This window comes from Anoplopoma fimbria, chromosome 11, assembly GCF_027596085.1.
Source record: "Anoplopoma fimbria isolate UVic2021 breed Golden Eagle Sablefish chromosome 11, Afim_UVic_2022, whole genome shotgun sequence".
Lineage (NCBI taxonomy): Eukaryota > Metazoa > Chordata > Actinopteri > Perciformes > Anoplopomatidae > Anoplopoma > Anoplopoma fimbria.
In genome coordinates, this window is record NC_072459.1 from 3614800 (window position 1) to 3638517 (window position 23718).

The 23718-nt window shown below is 39.0% G+C and overlaps 4 protein-coding genes across 5 annotated transcripts; 3 read left to right on the forward strand and 1 right to left on the reverse strand.

The window, feature by feature from the left end:
- Window positions 1-2078: 2078 nt before the first annotated feature.
- ccdc47 (coiled-coil domain containing 47) lies at window positions 2079-7956 on the reverse strand. Its single transcript, XM_054607751.1, has 13 exons — window positions 7788-7956; window positions 5759-6057; window positions 5546-5647; window positions 4954-5128; window positions 4722-4843; window positions 4557-4622; window positions 4335-4436; window positions 4098-4208; window positions 3892-3977; window positions 3726-3784; window positions 3524-3633; window positions 3280-3447; window positions 2079-2674 (listed from the first exon to the last, which is right to left on the reverse strand). Exons 2-13 carry the CDS (start codon window positions 6047-6049, stop codon window positions 2594-2596), a joined length of 1473 nt encoding a protein of 490 aa, XP_054463726.1. The 5' UTR covers window positions 6050-6057; window positions 7788-7956; the 3' UTR covers window positions 2079-2593.
- Window positions 7957-10643: 2687 nt separating this feature from the next.
- ppan (peter pan homolog) lies at window positions 10644-14316 on the forward strand. Its single transcript, XM_054607350.1, has 12 exons — window positions 10644-10858; window positions 11003-11173; window positions 11373-11474; window positions 11586-11636; window positions 11840-12010; window positions 12228-12304; window positions 12534-12641; window positions 12743-12866; window positions 12953-13031; window positions 13223-13352; window positions 13434-13591; window positions 13679-14316. The coding sequence occupies exons 1-12, from the start codon at window positions 10844-10846 to the stop codon at window positions 14107-14109; spliced, it is 1617 nt and encodes a 538-aa protein (XP_054463325.1). The 5' UTR covers window positions 10644-10843; the 3' UTR covers window positions 14110-14316.
- A 1480-nt stretch (window positions 14317-15796) lies between these two features.
- On the forward strand, window positions 15797-17759 carry p2ry11 (purinergic receptor P2Y11). Its single transcript, XM_054607351.1, has 2 exons — window positions 15797-16067; window positions 16661-17759. The coding sequence occupies exon 2, from the start codon at window positions 16704-16706 to the stop codon at window positions 17649-17651; it is 948 nt and encodes a 315-aa protein (XP_054463326.1). The 5' UTR covers window positions 15797-16067; window positions 16661-16703; the 3' UTR covers window positions 17652-17759.
- Window positions 17760-20145: 2386 nt separating this feature from the next.
- Window positions 20146-23605, forward strand: eif3g (eukaryotic translation initiation factor 3, subunit G). 2 transcript variants are annotated; one of them, XM_054607823.1, is made up of 10 exons: window positions 20146-20252; window positions 20342-20388; window positions 21411-21499; window positions 22040-22099; window positions 22196-22300; window positions 22404-22599; window positions 22713-22832; window positions 22933-23069; window positions 23300-23406; window positions 23495-23605. In XM_054607823.1, exons 1-10 carry the CDS (start codon window positions 20230-20232, stop codon window positions 23508-23510), a joined length of 900 nt encoding a protein of 299 aa, XP_054463798.1. In that variant the 5' UTR covers window positions 20146-20229; the 3' UTR covers window positions 23511-23605. The 2 variants fall into 2 exon arrangements, with proteins under 2 accessions (XP_054463798.1, XP_054463799.1); XM_054607824.1 differs by having other exon boundaries at window positions 22716-22832.
- Window positions 23606-23718: the final 113 nt, after the last annotated feature.

A 23718-nucleotide genomic window follows, 5' to 3' on the forward strand; every position in this document is an offset into this window, starting at 1 on the left:
TGTGGATATTTTTTATATATTTTTTTATGTTAATAAATATATTTATTTTGTTATGATCAAATTCCTTAAGTAAAAAGAAAAATATATTCGAATCAGCGAATGCAAACCCAAGCTCCAGGAAAGTGACTAAAGCGCCCTCTACCGGCCGAGTGGTGAACTCTGAAGAAAACGCACATTATGACGTTTGTTAGGAAAAAAAACGAAGCCACAATATGGAGAAACAGTGTGTGGATATTTTTTTTATTTTTTTTAATGTTAATAAATATATTTATTTTATTATGATAAAATTCCTAAAGTAAAAATAAAAATATATTCGAATCAGCGAATACATATCACAGTTCCAGGAAAGTGACTACAGCGCCCTCTACCGGCCGAGTGGTGAACTCAGAAAACGCACATTATGACGTTTGTTAGAAAAATAAAACCGAAGCCACAATATAGAGAAACAGTGTGTGGATATTTTTTATATATTTTTTTAATGTTTAAATATATTTATTTTATTATAAACAAATTCCTTAAGTAAGAATAAAAATATATTCGAATCAGCGAGTTCATATCACAGTTCTAGGAAAGTGACTACAGCGCCCTCTACCGGCCGAGTGGTGACATAGCGTCAACTCAGAAAATGCAAACTAAGAATTTGATCACATTTCTGAACCAAGTGGATTCAGTTCTAATATTTGATATGGGGTGGCAGAAGTATTATCAACAAAATTTACTTATCAAATAAATGTACTTTTGTTTGTATCAAAATTCAAAGTACTCATCAAACAGCAACATTTCTCCCACAGTGTTTAATTAAATGTTTAATAATTAGTGATGCATTGACCTGTAAGCAATGTTTTAAATGTTAAAGCTCATTGAGGTGGGTTTACTGGACCTCAATATTAATTTGAGGTCCTTGTCCTTTGCTTGAGTCTTTTCTTTCCATGCCCCTTTCTACTTCTATCTCACCATGTCAGAAGAAAATGTGCTTTTTACTTCACTTCACTTATCTGACAGCATTATTTAGTTACTTCACAAATTAAGATTCCTAAATACAAAACATAAAAAGTAGTACAGTGCAGTTTGTACATGCACAGCTGAAAAGATTAGTTGATTCACAGAAAATGAATTGGCAACTTACCATCTAATCATTTTAATTTATATATCATAATGTTGAGGTTTGGACCGTCGGCACTTTGGGCTCTGGGTAATTGTGACAATATTTCTCACTATTTTCAGAAATTTTTACAAACCAAGCAATTGATCGATTAAAGGAAAAAAAAATCAGTAGCTTAATCCATAATAAAACCTATCATTAGTTATTTAAATGAGCTACGGATCAACCAACTACAACAGTAATATGTTTTTATATTAATGCATGAGTAATAATAATCTAATAATAGAATAGATATTAGAATAATAGTCACAGGGGACATTTTTATATTTTCTTTACATTTATCACATTTTCAATGCAGCACTTTTACTTGTAACAGATTATTTCTACAGTGTGGTAGTGTTTGTACTTTTAAGTAAAGGATCTCAATACTTTCTCCAACATTGGAGGTGGAACTTATTTTAACTACTGTATAAACCGCTTAGCAATTTTAAGTAAGCTGAACTTTATAAGCTGAATATATTTTTTTAACTACAGTTGTCAAATAATTCAAATACAACTACATCATAATTGTACTTAAGTGCAGGTACTGAATAAATGTACTGAGTTACACTCCAGCGTTGCATACTGAAGATTGTTGGTTGATTTCTGACTGTTGGATTCAGAAACTGGCCCAAAATAAACACCTCTAGAGACAACTTTGGGACGAAAAAAAACTTTAAAAGATTCTTGTTTCAAATTACCCAGGGATCATATGTTTTATAATATAGCTTACATCTGGCTAAACACAGTCATTGCATCCATTTTAGCTCATCAACCACATTGATGAAACCAAATCTAGTAGGAGACTGCTTACACAATCTCAGTTATATTTAGCATCAAGCCTCACCCTTTTAACCGCTGCTACCAAGAGGTCTGCGACTCAGTTTCTATGTTTGTCTGTAGGGGTTTTCAGCAACGGCCTCATAAAATCAAATCAGAGAGAAACAGAGACAGTTTTCCAACAGACTCCAGTGCATTTTATTATGTTTGTTCAGATAATCGTTAGAAACAGCCTGCAAGAAACCAACCTCAGATATAAATTAAAATTTCCTTGATAGTATCTTTCAAGATTATATTAATGCTAATAAATTTCCAATGAAACCACAGCGACCCTTTTTATAAAATAGTGTGTTCTCTCCCAGCAGATGAAGTTTAAAAAGCTCTCCGAGTTACACAGCTTTCAAACAGAGCTCCAATCAATTTTGAGACAATGGTTGGACAGAAAAAATAATAAAAAATTGTGGTGATATGATGGCGAGAAAAAGTCCCTCCCACTTGACATGGACAGTTCGTTCTCAGTCATTCGGGTGGAGCCACACCAAACGGAGCAGGTGTTGACGGAGACAGCAGAGATGGACACACCAGGAGGCCACGGTTTGTCTGTTTAGAGCGACAGAGTCAGAGCTGCTGAGCTCTGCCTTCATGTGTGCTCGTTTCATCTGCGGTCGTCCTTTACATGGCTTTCACTTTGATCTGCTTCATCTTCATCTGCTTCTTCTCGATCTTCTTCTGCTCACGTCGCTGGGCCGCTTCCTGAAAAAAGAGAAATATTTGAAACGTTATTTGTGTGCTTTGCTTTTATAGAATTCATTGATATTTTTGAGCTTAAAGTTAGATGAGAAGATTTGTCGACCGTCACGCATGTACAGTAAACATGTAGCTACAGTTGGCTCAGCTTAGCATAAAGCTAAGAAACAGAGGAGAACAGCTACCTATCCCATATCAACCTACCAGAACATCTAAAGCTAATTTAACAAGCTACATATTGTTTGTTAAGCCATACAAAAGCCCAAGTTTAGAAACAATAACATCACGTTATCATCTGTAAAATGTTTGTCATTATTATGCTTTGGTTTCTATAGATATAAAGACAAACAAACGTGTTCATTTTAGCTTCAAAAACAATCTTTTGTTACTTTGGACTGAGCCAGTCTAACTAGCTAAGCTACATATTTATCATAAAGCTGCATTACATCAATTTTAGCTGATGCTTCCATTCAAAGCGACTGACAGTGAGTGCATTCAATAAAAATTGCAAGAATCCTCTCATCTAACTCTCAGCAAGAAACCAAATCAGCAGCTGTCCCAGAAGGTCAGACTGTTCCTTTAACAGTCTTTTTGTTTGTGTCATTTCTGACCTCCAGACGGCGTTGTCTCTCCGGATCCTCCTCATTCATGATCCTCTCCTTCTCGGCTCTCTTCTTCTCCTCCCGGCGGGTCTGTGCGGCCTCCTGCCGCTGAGCGTGAGTCTGCTTCAGGAAGTTCTCCTCCACACGGGCCCGGTTTCTGTCAGCTTTCATTTTGCCCTACATATGATAAAAAGTACTTAGAATAAGTCAGAGGTCATTGGGATGAGATATGGAGTGTTAGAATCCTGCTCACCTCTCTGTTGAGGCGGAGTTTCTTGACTTTGTCGATGCTGTAGATCACCATGTTCATGAGAGGGAGCAGAGCGTCCATGTCTTTGGGAGAAGTGTTGCCCATGCCAGGCACTACACACACAATCATTCAGTGTACATTAGACATGAACATTTAATGACGGGCTCATGAGGTAAAGTGAAGACAGGAGAGACTAAACGCTCACCATTAAATGTAAACAACAGCGTCTTCTTGGTATCAGGCAGCTTTAAGGGCTGACCCTCCCTGAAAAAACACACACAGGAACTTTAAGTACCACAGAGAAATCATACAAATGCTAAATAACTTCCATGTCAGGGATTAAAAAGAAAAATGATTACATAAATACTTACTCTTGCATAACTTTTGGACCAGAAAATTGGTCCGAGAAATGGATGGACTCGATCTTTTCAGCATGATTGGTGATATAATGCACCATCTGAAAAGAACAAAAACAGTTCCAGACACATGAGAGAGAGCTCTATTTTAAGAGACAAAGACACCCTGTTGTACTCTGAGACATTATACTGTGTGTGAGACTGGCGTAAAGAGACTTTACCTTGTTGTCCATCACCCCGTCCGTGACCTCGCCCATCTCACTGAGAATAGACAGAGAGTCCGGGAGCCCAAACTTGGCCCCGGACTTGGGCTTGTCACCGCAGAACTCACTCTGTGGAGAAAGAACAAAAATCAAAACCATGAACATTTTTTTTTATGAAGTTACAGTAGTGCTGTATAGTAAACAAGGCTTTAGAGTGCATTATTTGATGTGCACAAGTTGTGGAGGATTATTCACCAAGTCCTGCATCTCCTTCTGGTGCTTGGCCATCGCCTTCTTGGTGCCAACCGCAAACACAAAAGTGTCCATGTCGTCTTCATTAAGAGTCACTTTGATTTGCTGCGAACAGAGAGACGCTGTTAGTGAGACGATGACCGTGAGACTGCTTATAGAAGAACAGTCCAGTGCTTCTAGATTTTGTCTTTAACTTCACAGAATTGCTCTTTGACTGAAACATACCACTTGATCACAGACGGGCCTCATCATCCTGGCCAGAACGTTGAGCAGGTCCTGCCTCTTCAGAAACTGGAGTAGACCACAAAGAGAGAACATGACATGACAGTTTATTAAACACAAATTCAGTGACACCAACACTCTCCTATAGATTAAACACATTACTCATACCTTGAGTTGGATCAGCATGCCTTCACAGCACACACGCCCAGAGCACCACAGGTTGTAGATGTGCTCATTTTCCTGATTCAGCTTCCCAGTGCTCACTGGTTCTTTACTGGTGCCGTCATCACCTGCACATTGAAATTATAGACAGTTAACAGAAGCTCTGCGTCATACCGACCGTCACCACGTCCTCCGTTGCTTTCACACACTGCTGTGTTGCAAACTGAAGACAACTCACCCACTAGTGCAAAGTTGCTCTCTAGAAGCTCCCTGTGTGAGTTGAACCAGGACTGAGCGAGGCGACTGTTCTTGTTCTTGCCGATGATGTAGTTCATGATGTAGGCCAGCAGGCCGGTGACCATCAGGATCTCCATGTAGTAACTCTCCCAGCTGTTCTGCAGATGTGCAGGAACCTGCAGAGAAACAGCAAGCGTTAGTTGGAATTAAAGCTTGACCGGTGCTAGATATTTTTCCTGGGCCAACATCTGATCATTTCGTCTTGCTTGTTTTTATACATGGTCAGATGCTTGTACGTGTCAATATATAATTCATATTTTACCAAAATCAAGCTCAAATGGAGTTACAAAGGTTTTTTAACCAGCGCCTGTCCAGATTCCTTTTTTGTACACTTCCTTTCATAACCACAATGTTAACATCAGAACTTTCTTATTGCACTTAGGCCACAGGAGGCGGTGAGTCTGCTGTAAAGCTCACAGTCAGAGCCGTGAGCCACCTTTAACCCGGGCTTTTCCAAGCTGACCTAGAGCCGGTGGAGACAGAGGAGTGTGAAACTTGCCTCTGAGAAGCTTTTAGCAATAAGCCCAGCTTACCGTGTGGATTATGAGAGGGTCCTTCATGGAGTGGCCCGGCTTCTCCATGTCTCCAATCCCCTCAAACTCCTCATGGTCATATTTACTGTAAATGTCTTGATCCTAAGGACACAATAAGTTTAATTAGCTTTGCTACAGCGTAAATTAATAAAAACATTTATTATGAAAACTGCTCAAAAATGATTCTGTAATCAGTAATACAAGACAATGTACCTGTGTCTCCGAGTCCTCAAAGCCATCCAGGCCGTCCTCCAGCTCCACAGTGGCTTCATCCTCGTCTTCATCCTCTTCAGGCTGCGAGGACGGTGAGGCGCGAGGCGGAGGCGCAGTTTCTGCCTCAGCTCCCTGTTCGTCGTTCATGTCCTCGAACTCAGCGAAGTCATTGTCATCAAAGTCTGCTAGGTCCTCGCCATCATCAAAGTCGTCGTTGTAGCGTCCACCAGAGACGGGAAGGGCCAGGAGGAGCAGCAGCGCGGGAATCAAGAGGAAACGTGCACTACGCATGGTGGGACCTGCACCAGCGTGGAGAAGCAGAGTGAAGGAGAGTTGATACAACAGGAAGGAAAACATGAAAATAAGGGTGTTGGGAGAGGAGACAGAGAAGGTCAAATGCAGAAGTTTAACAAACATGCCTGATACAGATACAAACAACAACCCTTTAAAACACAAGGAGTGAAAATTCAACTCAGTTTAGAAATCTGTCAACGACTCCATTCTGCAAGGGGCTTGTGCATCAGTGTGTAAATGAGGCTACTTGAAAGCCTTACATGCTATAAATCCACCAAGTGTGGAGTTTGCAGGTTTCCATGAATCGTTGTGGTACCTGGGCCGTAGTCGTGCCTCCTGCTGTGACCCGGCTGACACCCACTGCTACTTCAATTATTATTATTAGTCACATTACTATTACTATTCCCTATTTCATAATTATAATTCCACTATAGTCATTGCTGCTTTTATAAGTAGTCTTAATTTTTTCCTTCGTTACTCTGCTTACTACTCTTATTATATGAGTCATTTATGTCATATACATTGAATGTGTTGTATCTCTGTTAAGCTGTTCATTCTGTACACATGACATCTATTGACTTCTGTCCATCCTGGGAGAAGGATCCCTCCTCTGTCGCTCTCCCACAGGTTTCTTCCTTTTTTCTCCCTGTTAAAGGGTTTTTTAGGGGAGTTTTTCCTGTGCCGATGTGAGGGTGTAAGGACAGAGGATGTGAGGGTCTAAGGACAGAGGATGTAAGGACAGAGGGTTTAAGGACAGAGGATGTGAGAGTGTAAGGACAGAGGATGTGAGGGTGGAAGGACAGAGGATGTAAGGACAGAGGATGTAAGGACAGAGGGTTTAAGGACAGAGGGTGTAAGGACAGAGGGTCTAAGGACAGAGGATGTAAGGACAGAGGATGTAAGGACAGAGGATGTAAGGACAGAGGGTGTAAGGACAGAGGATGTAAGGACAGAGGGTGTAAGGACAGAGGGTCTAAGGACAGAGGATATAAGGACAGAGGATCTAAGGACAGAGGGTGTAAGGACAGAGGATGTAAGGACAGAGGGTTTAAGGACAGAGGGTGTGAGGACAGAGGGTGTGAGGACAGAGGATCTAAGGACAGAGGATCTAAGGACAGAGTTTAAGGACAGAGGATGTGAGGGTCTAAGGACAGAGGATGTAAGGACAGAGGATGTAAGGACAGAGGATCTAAGGACAGAGGATCTAAGGACAGAGTTTAAGGACAGAGGATGTGAGGGTCTAAGGACAGAGGATCTAAGGACAGAGGATCTAAGGACAGAGGGTGTAAGGACAGAGGATGTAAGGACAGAGGGGTAAGGACAGAGGATCTAAGGACAGAGGAGGTCACATATGTACAGATTTAAAGCCCTCTGAGGCAAATGTGTAATTTGTGACTCTGTCTCTACTCAATAAAGTTAATTGAATTGTTAAGTGCCCCCCCCCCCCCCTGATTAAAGTCACTTAAACTTTTATGAATTACACATAAAACACCAGAGAATCCAGATTAGACTTAAAAGTGTCTCAAGGTGAAAGTCTCAAAGGGTCAAAGGGTCAAAGGTCAACCTCACTGGGTTTGTTGGGGGGGTGAAACTAACTTTAGCCCAGAATGCTAACATGCTAACATAGCCACTAGCATGCTAACGGTGGCTAACTAGCATGGCACCTCGTCGCTGGTTTCTCTTCGCTTCACGGAACCGGCCCGGTGACGTCACAGCCCGAACACAGAGCGCGTACCTGGAGAATATGACCCGCGACAATAAGAGTTCCGTCCCGAGCAGCTCGAACCGTCCTTGTGGTGATGTTCCCCCCGTTACGCCCGAAGCAGGAGAGCACTCGACACGGAATCAGCCTTTTCAAAGCAAAAGCACGCCTCCGACGCCGCGGATATCACGTGACAGCGTCGCCGTTCTGATTCGCTCATGGGGGGTTTTATTTTGAAAATATAGCTCGACCGGAAGTTGGTGTGTCTGACTCGTTGGTGGAGAACGAACGTCGTCCGTTGATTGAGAGACGTTGTCGCCCCCTGGTGGTCAACGTGCAGAACTACAACTGTGTGTGTTTTAGAAGTGGTACCGTTTGTATTACAGTTTGCATTAATAGTATCATATTTCATATATATAAAGTGGCCTTAAACTATTTTATTACACTCTGGATTCATACACTATTGTATATATGTATATATATATATATATATATATATATATATATATATATATATATATATATATATATATATATATATATATATATATATATATATATATATATATATATATATATATATATATATATATATATATATATATATATATATATATATATATATATATATATATATATATATATATATATATATATACATATATATATATATAGTACCAGTCAAAAGTTTGGACACACCTTCTCATTCAACTACTTTGAAGAATCTAAAATATAAAACATATTCTGGTTTGTTGAGCATTTGTTTGTTTACCACATGTCTTCAATATTAATCTACAATGTAGAAAAAAAAATAAAAATAAAAATAAAGAAAAACCATTGAATGAGAAGGTGTGTCCAAACTTTTGACTTGTATTGTTTATAATTCCATATGTGTTCCTTATATGGATATATATCAACAATGTATAAAAATATAAATAATATATATATAGTATATATTGTATATATATATATATATTATATATATATATATATATAGTTACCTTGAACTGGTTTTTTTTTTTTTGTTACACTCTGGATTCATAAACCTGTGGGAGAGCGACAGAGGAGGGATCCTTCTCCAGGATGGACAGAAGTCAATAGATGTCATGTGTACAGAATGAACAGCTTAACAGAGATACAACACATTCAATGTATATGACATAAATGATTCATATAATAAGAGTAGTAAGCAGAGTAACGCAGGAAAAAATGAAGACTACTTATAATAACAGCAGCAATTATAGTAGAATTATAATTATGAAATAGGGAATAGTAATAGTAATCTAAATAACGTTATTTACACGTGCATATCATTATCCTGCTGTACAGACAATGTATACATGAATATACTGTATATATACAATATTTATTTTTACTATTTATATTACGTATAATTGTTAACAGCTTACAGGCTGCTTAAAGCATTAGTAAAAGCCTTTTGAGTTTATAAGATAAGATAAGAGAATCCTTTATTAGTACCGCAGCGGGGAAATGTACAGGATTTACAGCAGCATAAGGTATAGTATTAAGTAAGTATTATAAATAAGCAAATAAGCAATAAAAACAGTAAAGAATCCACAATAACTGAAATATTACATATACAGACAGAATAACTATTATAACTATTATTGCACACTGTATTTGTATTGCACAAGTTTTTAGTGTCCTGTGTCATGTGGTCTACTGGGAGCAGAGCTGGTTGTCAAAAACAAGTATTATAAATAAGCAAATAAGCAATAAAAACAGTAAAGAATCCACAATAACTGAAATATTATATATACAGACAGAATAACTATTCTTTTTATATAGTTTATCGTTAAATAAGTATTATAAATGAGCAATAAAAAAACAGTAAAGAATCCACAGTAACTGAAATATTAGATATAAAATTTAAAGTTTAAGATAAGATAATCCTTTATTAGTCCCGCAGAGGGGATATTTACAGGATTACAGCAGCATAGAGGATAGTGCAAACAAGAGACATAGTAAAAAAACAAGATAAAAAATAAGTATTATAAATAAGCAAATGAGCAATAAAAAAACAGTAGAAAAATCCACAGTAACTTAAATATTATATACAGTACCAGTCAAAAGTTTGGACATACCTTCTCATTCAATGGTTTTTCTTTCTTTATTTAAATTTTTTTCTACATTGTAGATTAATATTGAAGACATCCACACTATGAAGGAACACATATGGAATTATGTGGTAAACAAACAAATGCTCAACAAACCAGAATATGTTTTATATTTTAGATTCTTCAAAGTAGTTGAATGAGAAGGTGTGTCCAAACTTTTGACTGGTACTGTATTAGTTTATTACAACATAATACATAAACGTGTAATAAGCATTTTAATTTAGAAGCTCACCAAGGTTGATCTTATGTTCACAACTTGTACAAACTTATGGGTCATTTCTAATAATAAAAAAAGTTTGTATTAAAATATTAAAAGTTATATATACAGTACCAGTCAAAAGTTTGGACACACCTTCTCATTCAATGGTTTTTCTTTATTTTTATTTTTTTCTACATTGTAGATTAATATTAAAGACATCCACACTATGAAGGAACACATATGGAATTATGTGGTAAACAAACAAATGCTCAACAAACCAGAATATGTTTTATATTTTAGATTCTTCAAAGTAGTTGAATGAGATGAATTTTTTTCTATAGTTTATCATTAAACTAATTGATTGAGTTGAACTAACTTACCTATTATGTCATTGTTACACATTTACTAAACTTTTCATTTCCGTATTAGGATAAATAAAAACCGTATTATGTATTTACAAGCAGTTAACTCAGCTTTTTGTTTTTTGCAGACGCTATATGCAGATTACTTTTACCCGGAACTAAAGTTGGGACATTTCAGCGCCACGGAAGTATTAGTGTGTGACACACAGCGGCAGAACCATGTGGAACGTGTCGCGTTGACTTCGTCGTTAGTTCTTCGCTGGTTTAAACGGCTGTTGTCAACATTTGTAGTTCATAATGAACGTATTTGGTCTTGAAAGCTTAAATATAGTGCATTAATAATCAATGTTATTAATGTTGATTCACTAAACCTCCACATTTCGTTGAATTATGGGGAAATCAAAGGTAAGTGGCGGCCTGCTGAGCCTGCAGCCTATCTGAAAAATGTGTTTTTTCGTAATTTAAATCAAAATCACACAGTAATCAGTCAAATCTTATTTATTATTCTCTTTTCATGATAATCAATATGTGGATTTTTGTGATTTTCAGACCAAGAACCAGAAGAAGTCCCGAGCCACAGCTAACCATGTGGCCGAGGAGACGTACGCTGCTGTCCCCCACTCCTTCGTGTTTCATCGGGGTCAGATCGGGAAAAACGTGGCTCAGCTCATCGTGGACGTGAGGAGGGTCATGGAGCCTTTCACTGCAGAGTCTCTGAAGGTTTGTCTTAACTTTTCACACTGCTGCATGAGACCATGTGCTTTTTTGGGGTATTAAATTAAATCACATGTGTGGTTATTATGAGCTTTAATTTAACATTTGAGTAAAACAGTTTAATTTTCCTGTGATATTTTAAAATAAATGCATAATTGAGTCACATCCACGATATCTGACCTTTTTGTGCTTTTTTTGGTACCAGGTTAGGAAGAAAAACGTGCTGAAAGACTTTGTAGCTGTCGCAGGACCTCTGGGAGTGACTCACTTCATGATGTTCAGCAAGACCCCCAGCTGCATTAACATGGTAAGATCACATCACACTGTGGTGAAACAGCTGCTGGGTCCAGAAGGACTTCACAGTGTTTCCATGTAAAGCCTGTCCCACTATTCAACCACACATTTCTTGTGCTTTCAGAGGCTTTGTCGACTCCCCAAAGGTCCCACACTTCACTTCAGGGTGCTCAAGGTAAAAATATGATCTCATGATTAAAACACAAGTACGATAGATAGATGGGCTCAGATGATGATGACATTTTAGTACTTGACTGTCTGTGATGTTTTCAAAGTAAACGCACTGATGTGCCCAAACTGTCAAAATCATTTTCAACTCTCTTTCAACTTTCTTTCCTCCTACTCTTATAAACTCTTTTTTTAAAACTTTATTTTCAGTACGCTCTTGTCAAAGACGTGGTTTCATCTCTGAAGAAGCACCGGATGCACGAGCAGCAGTTCACTCACCATCCACTGCTCATCCTCAATAACTTTGGATCTGATGGCATGCACGTCAAACTCATGGCCACCATGTTTCAGAACATGTTTCCTTCCATTAATGTGCACAAGGTATGTTCTTTAAGCAAAAATAGTGCATCGTCCTCACTTTGGTTGACTCGAGATTTAGAGCCTTGTTGGCATGATGATAGTATAGTCTTCTGAGATTTCCTTTGAAGATTCATTTAAAGTAAACGCTTTCTGATTTCTGAATCTTTGAGTCTTTCAGCATCGTAAACGCTCAACCATGAATTATAGCACAAAAAATGAAGCATGTTGTTTTTTTCAGGTAAGCCTCAATAATATCAAGAGGTGCGTGCTGCTGAATTACAACCCAGAGACCCAGGAAATTGAATTTCGTCATTAGTAAGTAATATTTTGTCACATACATTCAGATAGTCATTGTTTTCTCAGCAAACAGCTTGACTTTGATGACAAAGAACATTGGCTCAGATGATGACAGACTTGACTTGACTGTTCAGTGATGTATGTTCAAAGTAAACGCACTGATGGGCCTCCACACGATAACCAGAGTTCCTGTGTTGTATTGAATAAACGTCACACTGACTCACATGACCGTGTTTCCCACCTGCAGCAGCATGAAGGTCGTCCCCGTGGGAATGAGCCGGGGAGTCAAGAAGCTGATGCAGGAGAGGTTCCCAAACATGAGCAAGTTTGAGGACATCAGTGAGCTGATGATAAAGTAAGGGTCTCACAACGGTGCAACAGTTTTAGTCCTGAGGTCAAAGGGCGCTTAGTTTGATGATAATCTGCAACTATTTTTCTCTCTCCTTCGTCTCTCAGGGGGGCGAACCTCTCAGAAAGTGAAGCGGAGCAAGACGGGGAGCACAACATCACCGAGCTGCCGCAGGTCTACTCCGGCCGAGGCAACATGGCGTCCCAGCAGAGCGCCGTCCGTTTGACCGAGGTGAGAACGCTGCAGCAGTGAAGCTGTTAAAAACAATATTTGGATGCTTGGATGGCGCCTGAGCTGTTGCTCTGTTTTGTCCTCAGATCGGTCCTCGCATGACTCTGCAGCTTTTGAAGATACAGGATGGCATGGGAGAGGGGAACGTCCTTTATCACACCATGAGTGAGTTCACTCCTGTCCTTTTTCTTTTATCTTCCTGCTGTTCTGATGTACATGATGAAAGAAATCACTATGAATACCATGAATTTTCTCTAAAAGTAAACGCTTACTGATGCATCAAAAGACGCCAGAGTTTAACGTAGACCTGGTACGAATTGTCTTCTAATAAGAAGTTGTTGTGCACTTTGTTCAAGTCTCCAAGACGGAGGAGGAAATCAAGGAGATCCTGTTGAGGAAGGAGTCCCAGCTTAAAGAGAAGGCGGGTCGCCGGAAGAAGCAGGAGCAGAACGTCGCAGAGAAGAAAGAGAAACGAGACGAGAACAAGTAATACGGCCTTGTAGATAAATGGACCTTTCTGTAGATCCATTTTGTTTCAGTTTAAACTTATTGTTCTCTTCGTTACAGGAAAAGGAGTCTGGAAGGCATCAAGAGGAAACAAGCTGAGGCTGAGGAGGACAGTGAGGTGGAGGATCCCGGCCTGCAGGACGATCAGTTTGCTCCTGTTGAGTCTGATGATGAGGTGGAGTACTACAGACAGGCTGTAGGACAGGAGCCAGATGAAGGTGAATGTAACATTATGCTATAAATCATTAGCTCTTTGGTTTGGTTTTGAACGTATTTATTGACCAAGACTCTGTTTTTCTGTTCAGACATGTTCCCCGCTACCAAGAGGAGGCCAAGCTCAGAGAGGACTCATGGACCGGCCAAGAGGAGGAAGATGTCACCGGGTAAACCATTCAGAAAAGACAGAGACACTAAATCACCCCAGAGAAACGGTCCCGGAGGACACAGAGACAAAACGGGGAAGGGATGGAAGAAATCCGGGGACGGGGAGAAAACATTTGGACGGAAAATGAAGCCTGGAGGGAAGTCGTTCGGATCAAAGAAACCTGGCGAACGGGAGAAGAAATTTGGCGGGGAGAAGAAATTTGGCGGGAAGAAGAACTTTGAGGGGAACAAAACATTCGGTGGAAATAAAAATAAGGACAAATCCTTCAAATCTAAAGGTTCCAAAGGCAAGCCGGCCTTCAAGAAGAAAGGAGTAAAGCACGGCTCTAAACAGAGGAAGGGGAAAGGCTGATCCTCCTCCTCTTTCTCTCTCTGGACTTTGAATGTGTTCTTATGCTCGACCTCTAGGTGGCAGCAAACATCCAGTTGCTATTAAAGAAGCGAGTCACGTTTGTTTGTGAGACTGTTTATTGCTGAAAATCAGCAGAGGAACAAAAGTGCTTTATTTTCCCACTGTATGATGACTTGTACTTGTTCAATAAATTGTTAAACAATGATCCTGCCAACTTAGTGGATGAACGTTTGTGTGGTCAGTTACTTGGACTCATGATTAATATCAGTGTATATATTTTATCCTCCTTTCTGTCAGAAGTCTATTTCTAATTTAACCACAAGGGACACAAATGAGTGTTTTTCTAAGTCAGCTTGACCACTCAGGACTAAATTGTAGACACAGAGACTTCTTGGAATTTAAGGAATGTTCCAGGCAGGTTTCTACATCATCTTACCTTTTACCTCCGGGTCAATCGTTTAAGTTGAGACCAAACAGACTGCACCCTACTGCTGCACCAAGGATCGATTTGTAAGTAAATATAAGACTGATCTCAGATAAGTGATTCATGTTACATTATTAAATAATATACAAACACAGCGGGTAAAACCCTCTGCTAAATTGCATATATATATATATGATATGACTAATATAGTGATGCAATATTTGCTATTGATCCTAAAAATGACCGAAATCTCAAATCAAACTTTTTTTTAATCATGTTTATCGCAACTGCGCTGCAGTTTATTTAACAGGTGTTTTCTGTATAAACATGTCTGGTATTAACGGGTTTGTAACTATTTTTTTAATTTATTCTTAATCATACTTATGTCTTCCGATGCTTCAGGATCATGTTTGGCAGAGACAAACATCTGGAGGAAATAAGTTGAGATGGTGATAGCCACAAACCCGGAAACTCAAAGGATGCGGTTTTGAGAAAAAGATAATCTGACTGCGATAAAGTTTATCTGTTTGTCTGCCATTCAGATACATCAAGAGCAAAAGTTCCATTGCTTAAACAAGAAGAGAAGTATCTGTCTAACATGCAGAACGTTACCACAAAGTGAATGCAGCTTTTGTATTTAGATGACCATGTGTGGTGAAAGAAGTACTCAGGTATTTTACTTTAGTAAAAGTAGAGATAAGTAAGTTTCTTAAGTAAAAAAGTACAAAGGTATTTGCATTGAAACATACTTAAAGCAATAGTACTCATTAAGCAGTAGGGCATGTTTCAGAATGATTTATTTACATTTATATTATTGGATTATATTTAATAATGCATTAATGTGTACAATACTTCACTGTTTTTCTACAAGCATTTATTTTCTTCCAGTTAGCTTATACATTTCACAGAGGGATAAATAAAGTCTCTCTTTATCCAAAATAATTCATCATAATGTATGTGTTGGTTATATTTTGTATGATCTGCAAAGTAACAGGTAACTAATGCAAGTGGAGTAAAAAGTACAATATTTTTCTTCTGAAATGTAGAGTAGAAGTAGAAGTATGACATATGAGTAAATGTATTGAGTTACTTTCCACCACCACATAGAGGTCGTACGTTTGACTTCCTTGTGTCAATACAAAGCGTTTTTTTCTGACAGTTTTTTTCTGAAATGAAGAAGCTCACTGGTGCTCGGAAGTGTCCGATAAGCTTCAGTAGGAAGTCCTTATATGAACTATAAAATACGACCTGGCTTGATGAAGAAGCTCATAATCAGTTCTGTGGGTAACACTGGAGGTTATTTATCACACTTGGTCCTGTGCTTGAGTACCATCCTGGTTTTACTTCTTTGAGTTGCGTAAATGCACAGAGGGTAAGAGGAAGTGACTTTCTTAATTTAAAAAAAGCCCTCCACACTTCACTCACACTTCTCAGCTTGGTTGAGGAGCTTTTCGTGCTCTCTTTACAGTTATCACACAGGAAATTAACTATCGGGTTATCGGTCTCAGCACGTTTCTCTGAAAGCTGCCTGACGGTAAGTAGATTTAACATTTACATTCATGATTTTCAAAGGGTTAAACTGAGGCTCTGTATAAAAATGTTTACACTTTCTAACATTTAGAAAGACATATTACAAGATACATATCGTATAAGCCTACTATTACTTCAAAAAAATGGAAAATTTGCATTTTGAAGATTTCCTTACTTCATGGATGGATAACTGAACGGTCCTACTGTACATGGGGCATCTGACTGAAGTTGTGAAACAACCACAAAGAGGAAGAAAACAACTACAAAACTACCCTGGTTTCTGGAAACCAGAAAAAAACAAAAGATATTTCAACCACAAGTAGAACATCTACAAAGAGACACAAATCGACCATAAAGACATGTAAAATAACCAAAAATAGACAGAATATGACCACAAAGAGACAGAATACATCTACAAAGAGACACAAATTAAAAATATGTGTCTTTGAATCTGTGGCTCTTGGAAAGCTGGGGTCTTCACACATCTGTGCCCATTGTCTCAAAATCCCTCCATGCCTAACTTTGCATATATGAACTACACTTAACATAATGAATTACTTTTATTTAAATGTTTTAATCAACATTCTTCATTTACAGATTTTGGACGGGAGCCACTAAATAACCGTCAGCTGAAATCAAGATGGGGAATAATTCATTCGAGTGCGAGAGGTTCCAGAAGGCCCTGCTGCCCTCGTTGTATGGCGTGGAGTTCATCCTGGCGTTGGTGGGAAACCTGTTTGCCCTGTGGCTGCTGGTGGTCCGGGAGAGACGGGTCTGGCACACGGGGGTGGTCCTGGCCTGTAACCTGGCCATCAGTGACCTGCTGTATGTCCTGACTCTGCCTCTGCTCATCGTCTACTACTCCCTGGACAAACACTGGCTGTTTGGCGACGCTGTGTGTAAAATCGAGAAGTTTCTTTTCACCTACAACCTCTACGTGAGCATCTTCTTAATCATGGCGATAAGCGTGAACCGCTGTGTGGCCATCGCCTTTCCCTTCTTCACCCGATCCCGTGTGGAGCCCGTCCACGCCAAGGTCGTCAGTGTCCTCATCTGGGTCCTTGTGGGAGCCATTTCCTGCCCCGTGTTGAAGTTTGCCTCAGTTTGCCCCAGAGGGCACAATAACACTCACTGTTTGTTCATCTGTACTCAGAACGACGAGAGCAATCACTTCATTTACAAAATGTTCCTGGCTGTGTTTGGTTGTCTAGTTCCCTTCCTGGTTACTTTATTTTGTTACGCTGTGGTGATTTCGTTGGTGTGGAAAAACGTCAGTGTAACCAAACTGGAGAAGCTTAAGGTAGCCCTGTTGGTCACATCAGTGGTTGTGCTTTATGCCATTTCCTTCATTCCGTACCACGTCTTCCAGATCTATAATTTGTACTTGAAAATACATTATCCCAATGACAGAGGCTGTTGGGTGTACGACGCGTACCAGGTGTCCAAAGGAATGGCCACTCTGAACATGTGCATCCATCCCATCCTTTACATGGCTTTGATTGACAGTATGAGAGTAGCTTGTTGTGGGAAAAGCCTGGAGGACGACAACATCAGGGTGTCGATGAGGAAGTCTCGAGCATCTGCTTGACAGCTTTTCTTGGAAGTTCATCATGTTTTCATGGTGTAAAAACTCGCTGTAATTTGTTGCCTTGTTTTTGTTATTTCTGAAAGTTATTGTTCAACTAACTTTGCAACATAGTCCTCTGTAATAAATATACCTTTATTGATGTAACGTGCCTTATTGACGCAGTTCCTGTCGGACCACAGACCAGATTATAATCCAAAAACCTGCATAGTTATCAGTAATCAGATGCATTTTGCTTCATTGCATCTTCATTCTCATCCCAGTTTGCATGTTATAAATGAGGATTTGTTTTAAATTTTATTTGAAAGATGAATGGTGAATGCATTAAGCAGCTCTCAACAAAAAACGCATAAATTAAAGTAAAGTAAATAACAGCAAAACATTTTTTGTGCAGATGTCACGGCCCAGCTTGAAAACAGTGACAAAAAACCCAAAGACACACGGGGATACTTAACAATTAAAGTGGTTAATTCACCAAAAAGTAAGTCATTATAATTAAAGTAAATGTGTGGCGTAAAGTGTGCGTCAACACATGTAAATTGCTCCATGGATGTTGTGCTGTAAAAAGAAATAAAAGAAACCAAAAGCCTTCTGCTACTCAAGCTTTTATGCATGTGGCACAGCGGGGTCAGGTGTGTCCAATACCACTGATTACCAACCAATCAGGTCTTCAGGCCTGGAGACCAGAGGGACCGTCACAGCTGCAGAAATAGCTTTTCTTTACCTCCCTTGAAAGTTAGTCCTTGCCTGGAACCCACCTCTCCTCCTTTTTCTTCCTTTCCAAGAAATAGACAAGAATAACTGTAGTTTGTGGTCTGATGTATAGACCCAACCACCACAGGCCAACTGCCACTTTTCCTCTGTGTCGTCCTATATAAAATAAGATAAGATAAAATAATCCTTTATTAGTCCCGCAGCTGGGAAAATTACAGGATTACAGCAGCATAAGTATTATAAATAAGCAATAAAAACAGTAAATACTCCACAATAACTGAAATATTATATATACAGACAGAATAACTATTATAACTATTATTGCACAGTGTATTTGTATTGCACAGGTTTTTTAGTGTCATGTGGTCTGCTGGGAGCAGAGCTGGTTGTGCAGCCTGACAGCAGCAGAAAGGAAGGACCTGCAGTACCTCTCCTTCACACACCGGGGGTGAAGCAGCCGGTGGCTGAAGGAGCTGCACAGAGCTGCCAGGGTGTCCATCAGGGATGACAGTTTAGCCATCATCCTCCTAAAACACTAACAATGTCAAAAATCATAACATAAGGCGAAATTCATATATGATTATATATCTCCGTTCCAGGACCAGCAGGCTCAGGAACAGCTTCTTCCCTTCAGCTGTCACCTTACTAACCCCCCCCCCCCCACACACACACACACACCAGACACCTTCCTCCAGTGACTATACATACTTACACCTTACTGTTTATACTATATATATATATATATATATATATACTGTAGAGTACCAGTCAAAAGTTTGGACACTTCTCATTCAACTACTTTGAAGAATCTAAAATATAAAACATATTCTGATTTGTTGAGCATTTGTTTGTTTACCACATAATTCCAAATGTGTTCCTTCATAGTTTGGATACATTTTTAATAAATTAAGAAAATAAAAATAAAAATAAAGAAAATACTGTTTATACTACTCATACTGTTATTTATTTATTTTTAATTATTATTTATCTGTTATTTATACTGTTATTTATACAGCACATTGCACTGCACCTTTACTGCTTCTTTTGCACTTCTGGTTAGATGCTAAAATACTACTATTGTATTCGTATTAGTTTGTTGCACTTATTGTATTCGTATTAGTTTGTTGCACTTATTGTATTCGTATTAGTTTGTTTCTGTACTTTTGCTCTGGTTTATGCTCTTAGATGCTCGTTTAAGAAAGGAGATGCACTTATGACTTCTGGTGACTAGTAGTTCTCTTGAATACCTATGTTGAACACACTTATTGTAAGTCTCTTTGGATAAAAGCGTCTGCTGAATGTATGAATGTTAGTTAGAGTCTGATGCAGGTGGCACCTTGCATGGTAGCCCCTGTCGTCAGTGTGTGAATGGGTGAATGATATGTAATGAAATGAAATATAATGAAATGTAATGAAATGTAATATAAGCTTTGAGCTACTTGCTTTGGATAAAAGCGTCTGCTTAAAGAGGAAGAAAACAACCACAAAACTACCCTGGTTTCTGGAAACCAGAAAAAAAACAAAAGAGACATATTTCAACCACAAGTAGAACATCTACAAAGAGACACAAATTGACCACAAAGACACGTAAAATAACCAAAAATAGACAGAATACGACCACAAAGATGCTAAATGACTAATGTAATGTAATACATACATAAATGTGCAATGACAAAAAAGTTGAATCTAATCTAATCTAATGTCCACCCTCCTACCAGTAGTATTTCAATTAAAAACCAACAGCTAACAAACAAGGCTCTTATTGTGAAGCTAAAAATTACACAAACATTTAATGCTTTTATTTTGAAATCCCAGAAGTGAGTGTGCGCCGCTCTTTACGGCCCTGAAGCTAAGCTAGCTGGAGAAGATGCCGTCAATGGAATACGACGAGTGAGTGTTTTATATATATTTAATACTTTCTGCATATATTGTTGGCATCTTATAGATCTAATATACATTATCGATCTCTCTCCTTTTAGCTCCAAGCCCAGCTGGGCGGACCAGGTGGAGGAGGAAGTAGATGAAGGTAAAGAACCGATGCTAATGCTAGCTGCTAGCACACCTCGTCTCCGTGTGTCCGCAGCAGGAGGCCGGCTGGGCGGCTTCACGGACACGTGGTGGTCGGGCGTAATGCTCCAGATGAATATAAATGTGTGCCAGTGATGCGTTGGGTGTCTGGTGTTTAAAATGTTTCATTATTACGTTTGATTAAATTAGATAAATGCACGAATTATGAACGAAATGTGACGCTGAGCTAGACATGCTGTGGGCAGTGACGTAAGCAGTGACGTAGGCAGTGACGTAGGCAGCAAGAGACATAGAAAAAAAAATGAGTATTATAAATAAGCAATAATTAAACTGTGAAGAATCCACAGTGACTTAAATATTAGATATGAAGTTTAAGATGAGATAAAATAAAATAATATTAAATAAATACAATTTACAGGATTACAGCAGCAGAGAGGATAGTGCAAACAAGAGACATAGTAAAAAAAAACAAGTATTATAAATAAGTAATAATTAAACTATAGAATCCACAGTAACTTAAATATGAGATATAAAGTAGAAGTAGAAATGTACAGGATTACAGCAGCAGAGAGGATAGTGCAAACAAGAGACATAATAAAAAAAACAAGATAAAAAATAAGTATTATAAATGAGCAATAAAAAATCCACAGTAAATATTATATACAGTACCAGTCAAACGTTTGGACACACCTTCTCATTCAATGGTTTTTCTTTATTTTTTATTTTTTTCTACATTGTAGATTAATATTGAAGACATCCAAACTATGAAGGAACACATATGGAATTATGTGGTAAACAAACAAATGCTCAACAAACCAGAATATGTTTTATATTTTAGATTCTTCAAAGTAGTTGAATGAGAAGGTTTGTCCAAACTTTTGACTGGTACTGTATATACAGACAGAAACTATTATAACTATTGTATTGCACAGTGTATTTGTATTGCAGACATCAGGGGAACTGGTTTTCCTCTGGTTTTTAAAAAAAAATCTAACTTGACTGATGTATTTTTATTGCCAGGCACACTACCACCCCTGAAGGAAACCATCAAAGGAAATATAAAAACTATCACCGAATATAAAATTGATGATGATGGAAAGAAGTTCAAGGTAAGCTGATATGTGCTAAACCAACGCTTGTTTCTTTATGTTTAGAAAATATCTTGCATCTTAGTTTACCTGTGAGTAGTAAATGTCATTAGACTTGTTATTTCCTTTTTATGATTCAGCACACTTCCACCTTTTTCATTACATTACATTACAGTCATTCAGCAGACGCTTTTATCCAAAGAGACTTACAATAAGTGTGTTCAACATAGGTATTCAAGAGAACTACTAGTCACCAGAAGTCATAAGTGCATCTCCTTTCTTAAACAAGCATCTAAGAGCATAAACCAGAGCAAAAGTATAGAAACAAACTAATACGAACACATAAGTGCTAAGAGGAAGGCTCAGGGTAGTACTTCTTGAAGAGGTGAGTTTTCAGCTTGCGCCGAAAGATTTTCATGTGGTTTGTAACACTGCAAAACCAATAGATGTCCAAATCCCAAGAACCGTGAGGTTGCAACAGCAGCACCACAGTAGTTTGTAAATCATCAGTGTTTGTGCGTTAGTGAAATTAAAATGAATTGCATGTTTTCTGTCCTCTAGATCGTACGGACCATCAAGATCGAGACCAGAAAAGCCTCAAAAGCTGTTGCCAGGAGAAAGGTTTGCTTTAAATTTAATTTAGTTGCATTCAAATTGAAATGAACACTTTGGATAAAGTCTTGGATGTCATGGATTTATATCTTTCTCTCATTTCAGAACTGGAAGAAATTTGGCAACTCTGAGTTTGATGCAGCCGGTCCTAATATTGCCACCACCACAGTCAGTGATGATGTCTTCATGACTTTCATCTCCAGCAAGGAGGTAAGGATTCACCGTGTCCTTTTTAATCTATATTTCTGCATAATACAGTCTGTAATTTACTGTGTTGAGCTTGTGACTGAGAAACTCATCTTACCTCTTGCAGGACTTGAACGCCCAAGACCAGGATGAAGATCCCATGAACAAGCTGAAAGGACAGAAGATTGTGTCTTGCCGTATTTGCAAAGGCGACCATTGGACCACCCGCTGTCCATACAAGGACACCCTGGGCCCCATGCAGAAGGAGCTGGCTGAACAGCTTGGTCTTTCCACCGGAGACAAGGACAAGCCCGCCGGCTCTGGTACCATCAGCTCACCATGCACAAAATCAAGATCTTGATTTGTTAGACTCGATGTTTGGCCGTTCCTAAATTTATGACTGATGTGGCCATCTCTCTTTCTTCTCTTTCACCAGCAGAGCCAGAGCCTGCACAGCCGGCGCAGGGGAGCAAGACTGGGAAGTACGTTCCCCCGAGCCTGAGGGATGGAAGCACGCGGAGAGGGGAGTCCATGCAGCCCAACCGGAGAGGTGGATGTAAGTTGAACTCCATTCTACGCACCTATTCTTCACTTGATTCATTGTACAGTAGCACAATCATTGCTCAGTATAAACTGCACGTGTTTGCTCTCGACAGCTGATGACAACGCCACTATTCGTGTGACCAATCTGTCAGAGGACACCCGCGAGACCGACCTGCAGGAGCTCTTCAGACCATTTGGCTCCATCTCGAGGATCTATCTGGCCAAGGACAAGAATACTGGACAGTCAAAGGTCAGTGCTCAGCTTGGGGATACAAAAACCTGCACATTTAATGCTTAAGGCATAAAAAAAAAAAATGAAAGAGGGAAGGGAAAGTAGACGTTCTTTCATGGGTTTAAAAATATTTGTAATTCTTACACAAGTGCAACAAAGGGCAGATAGTATGTTGACTGTACAGATTAAAGATCAGAAACACAGCCTGGTCCAGTTGTCTCATACATCAACTACTTTGTCTCCTTCAGGGATTTGCCTTCATCAGTTTCCACCGTCGGGAGGATGCATCCCGAGCCATCGCAGGAGTGTCAGGATTTGGATACGATCATCTTATTCTCAATGTTGAATGGGCCAAGTAAGTGATTGTCAGCTTCGTCAGTTAATTGTGGAAGTATGTTTTTGTTTTTTTTCTTGCTGCCAACCATTTTTAATTCTCTCTGCAGACCGTCAAACAACTGAGGGATCCATCAGAACACATTCGAGGATGACGCCAGATTTTATTGTTGTGGTGAAACGTGGCTGTTCCCTAAATAAAAAGAATCACATTGTCACAATCTCCTTGTTATTGTTTTCCTTCTGGTTTGTGTAGCTTTTACTGACTGAACCGTCACTTTTTTAAACTGTATTGAAGCTACACACACACTCAGTGGCTTGAAACTACATCCTT